The sequence below is a fragment of the Protobothrops mucrosquamatus genome, unplaced genomic scaffold (assembly GCF_001527695.2).
Source record: "Protobothrops mucrosquamatus isolate PMUCROS unplaced genomic scaffold, P.Mucros_1.0 scaffold1162, whole genome shotgun sequence".
NCBI classification, from domain to species: Eukaryota; Metazoa; Chordata; class Lepidosauria; order Squamata; family Viperidae; genus Protobothrops; species Protobothrops mucrosquamatus.
The window spans coordinates 1-4,315 of NW_015387377.1; the positions used below are offsets into that span (position 1 = coordinate 1).

The 4,315-nt window shown below is 37.5% G+C and overlaps 1 protein-coding gene across 1 annotated transcript in view; it reads left to right on the forward strand.

The window, feature by feature from the left end:
• Positions 1-283: 283 nt before the first annotated feature.
• LOC107291671 (succinate--CoA ligase [GDP-forming] subunit beta, mitochondrial) overlaps positions 284-4,315 on the forward strand; it is a gene marked incomplete at its 5' end in the record, with an annotated part of 94,068 nt that continues 90,036 nt past the window's right edge. Inside the window, one exon of the mRNA XM_015820693.1 lies at positions 284-380. Coding sequence (XP_015676179.1) covers positions 284-380 — 97 coding nt within the window. The remainder of the gene's footprint in view (positions 381-4,315) is intronic.

Here is a 4,315-nt window from a genome sequence, read left to right on the forward strand (position 1 = left end):
TAGTGCACTGTGAAGAGGGAGTCTTTATGCAATATTTGACAATGTTTTGAACCAGCAGTCTTTTTTTTTTACTTGAGGGAGGAAGAGGCTAAGGCATCAGCCATCAATCTGAAGACAATATAAAGCACTTCCACTTAATAAAAGTATGTTAACATTTTAACCTCTCTTACCAATGGACAAAATACTAATAGGTTTAATGGTATGTTAGGATTATTTTCTTTTTCTTTACCCCCTTCCTATGATTTTCTGTTTACGTTGTTATGCCTTATGTTTTCAACTTCAGGCAGCAGATCAAATAAAGAAGTTATACAATCTTTTCCTACAAATTGATGCCACTCAAGTGGAAGTGAATCCCTTTGGTGAAACTCCAGAAGGACAAGGTATGTTTTGTTTCGTTTTTTTAAAAAAGGTAGTAAGGGGTTGAATATTAATCTAACACTTTTTAGATTAATGTTCTTGCGCATGGGGTTTTAGTACGCTAAGCCAGAGCTAACGAACATTAAAAAGTAATAAAAAATTCCTCACATTCTCAGTAGCAGAATGGTGTCTTAGAGAATTTGAATGTCTGTAGATACAACTTCTTCCTTGTGTTTTCCTTGTCACAGGCAAAATCTGCTTTCTTTTAAGCTTAGGTTAGACTTCTGTGTCACTGCAAATCAGGGAACATATGCATCTATCATTCAAAGACGGTTGCATAGCTGTTGCATTTATACAATGTTAACGTTGTTTGAATGTGCCTTGCCTTCTGCCCACCTTCCAATAGGAAGTCAGAACCACCAATAAGCATGTAGGATACATATCTCCACATAGCACATAGTTGAGATTTGGGAGGTATGCGCATCGACCCATCTGCAACCATTGCAACCTATGCTTACCCATCAAACCCTTTGCTGCCTAGGTATGTGTTGACGCCAGTGTGCAATTGTGGACAAGTCTAAATCAAGCTTTAGTGTAATTATGGTTCATCATTATATTCATCTTGACACTAAACGTTCATTCCAACAGGATTGCATTGGGAACTATAATTTAAATCATCACGAGGCTGTTATGGAGGCAGTTCATTTATTCTGTGGAGTTAACAGGCATTTAATCTTTCCACGGAGGATCCTTTCCTTCCTTAGTGGTTATTTATTTATGGAAGACGTTTATAAACTATCCTACTCGAAACTAGAACAACTTTCATAGCTGCTTTCATGTTTGGGTTAATCAAGATTCCCCTTTCTCGTTCCCTTTGGATCATATTTACAAAGTTATTTTTTAGAAACTCTGTTCTCCGTGCATGTGATGCAGCTTGGAGAGGCTCCAACGAACGCCTTCATTTTGTCTCCTCTGACGTCATCACACAATCCTTTGATAGGGACCAAGCACCTCTGCTATATCTATATTAATCTGTTTTCCTGGTGACCCAAGTCTTGGTGTGAACATTGAAGACATCTCAATAGCCTCATTCTTAGACATCTCAATGGGCTCAGTTCTTTCGCACATCTCTTGATGACCTCAGCATGCATAGTTCATTCTATGCTTTATTTTGTCCTATTGAGAGGAGTTCTGTCTCCCAAGTCATCCTAATTACATTCTATTCATCTGGAACAAGTCTTCTATTTAATCTTGATTCCTTCCATCCTACAGCTTGGAGAATTCTATTCCATAACTGCTCAAGAATAAGGTAGAGGGGATTATACAACAAATAAATAGAAATCCTTTCTGGTATTTGGAAAAACAATTTAATATTTGGCGATATAGGTAGTCTTCACCTTATGACCACAATCGACCTCAAAATTTCCATTGCTAAGCAAGAAAGTTGTGAAGTGATTTGGGTCCCATTTTACAATCTTTTTTGCCACAGTTGTTAAGCAAATCATCACAGCTGAATCATGACGTTATTAAGTGAATCTGGTTTCTCCCATTGACTTTGCTTGTCAGAAGCCAGGTGGGAAGGCTGCAAATGGTGATCATAGGACCCTGGGACAGTGCAAGTGTCATAAATGCATGCCAGTTGCCAAGGGCCCGAATTTTGATCATGTGACCATGGGGATGCGATGGGGACCATCAAGCGAAAACTGATCATAAGTCATTTTATTTCACTCATAACTTGCCGTTGTAACTTCAGATGTTCACTAAATGAATGTGTCAGAGATCCTCACCACAACCCCGGCAAGAAGACACGGAGCCGTCAAGTTCACAGTTGGCAGTTGGTTTTACTTCAGGAACCTCTGGCATGCAGTTCACATTGGTAGTCTGCTATCAAAGTCAGCGCTGGGAGCATCCGCCTCCCAGCGCCTTACATACACAGCAGCAAGTAGGCTTGTCGGTCCTGACCGTCAGCTTTCCTCTCCACCCCGCACGCCATCCTTGCCCCCCCCACCCGTCCATGTCGAGCCTGGAGGGCTTGACAGAATGGTTGTAATTCAAGGACTATCTGTATCAGATCAATCCACCTACTTCGGGCACTCAAATCAGTCAGAAAAATCTCCACCCATTATCGGCCTTTCATTTCCATTTAAAACAACTTTCTTCTTTTTTTCCTTCACTTTTTTTTCCTTTTCTTCTATCCACTGGAATCTCTACCAGTTCCCACCTTAAGCCTCTTTTTTTTCTTCTTTCAATGTTAATACTGACCCCTATGAACTCCTGGCTATTCACTTTCTGTCACTGAGCAAAAGGTTCTTGAAGAGCTCCCAGGGGCAGAGCAATGTCTTTAGAGCAAAGCTTCCCAAAACTTTTCATTCATTATTTGAAACTGCTGATCAGAAAGTCCTTATTTAAATGTTCCTGTTGTGATTGGGTGATGAGTTTGCATGTTGTTACCCAAAGAAAAACTACTTTTACCCAATTTGGGGTATTTTACTCAGGTTTGGGAAGCACTGCTTTAGAGAAATTCTCCTTTTCTTACATTCCACATGAACAAAACAGTTCTTTGCTTGGTTGTCACTTTCCTTCCAAAAAATTTTTGTTCATGAATTAAGACTTTAGACCAGGGGTGGGCAACCTTGGCTCTTTTATGACTCGTGGACTTCAACTCCCAGAATTCCTGAGCCAGCATGGCTCACCTTGGAAACCTCTCCCTTTCCCCTCAGCATGGCTGGCTCAGGAATTCTGGGAGTTGAAGTCCACGAGTCATAAAAGAGCCAAGGTTCTACCCCTGCTTTAGACTGTCTCTATTTTTTCCCAGCCTCTCAAGTGTTTGTCTTGTACATGCTTTTACTTAGATTGTGCAGTCTTGTTCTTTGGAAACCAGCATTTATTTCTGCCTTCCAAAGCCACCTTTATAGAGTAAGGGTGGATAGACGGATACAACCATGAAGTTTTGTTGAAGGCTGGCTAAGCAACAAATCTTCTTTCTGAATTGTGCTGTTTTAAAACAGCAATGATCAATGTGTAGTTTGCACAATTGGGGAGCAAATAGCATAATTGCCCAGGTTTTTTGATTATTATTTTAGGGATACAGCCAATAAACACCCATTTTAGTAAACTAAGTAAACTATTTTGGATTTTAAAATTATATTCTGTCTTATTTGACAACAATGTTAAAAGACAGATCTTCAATAAAGCAATCAAGATGTTCTTGCTATTTTAAGAAACAGTTCTTTTAGACAGCAGAATGAAACAAAGTTATTTAAAAAAAAACAAATGGCATAAAATTATTTCAGAATAATTTAGTGCATGAGAAGAGAATAATTTAAATAATTTAGTGTAATAGAATACAATAAGTCAAAAAATTGAAATATGGCCATGATGAAGTGTACTTGTTTTATGACTATAATGTAAAATAATCAAGTTAAGCTGAATTATTGGACAAATTATTAATGATAAAAATATATACATTTTATCACTCCCCCTCCTCACTCTTTTCCAACTTTGAAAGCTCCCTATGGCATTCTGGATATATATTAGAAGAAATAATTATGTTGGTTAGAATAGTAAAAGAAGATATATTATATGTGTATCATTATGCAGTGTCTTGCCACTGGATGCTGCTGATAAGATTATGCTGTTAATATAAATTTAGGATTAATTCTTTAATTTGGGGATGAGGAAGAATTTTTTTTTTTTCAAGTATAAATTTTTATTATTTTCATCATAAAAAAAACATCACAAGTATATCACAATGCTATAAAAAAAGCCCCACCCCCCACCCCGGACTTCCCAAACCTAATCCCAGGATACTATTCAAATAAAAGTAAACTAATATTAATATCCCTAACTCCACAAAATATCATTCTACATAAGTAGGTGAAATATATATATAAAAAAAGAACAAGTTAGCTAAAAACCTAAATTATATTCCACCATTCTATGCTTTTTTTGAATATAA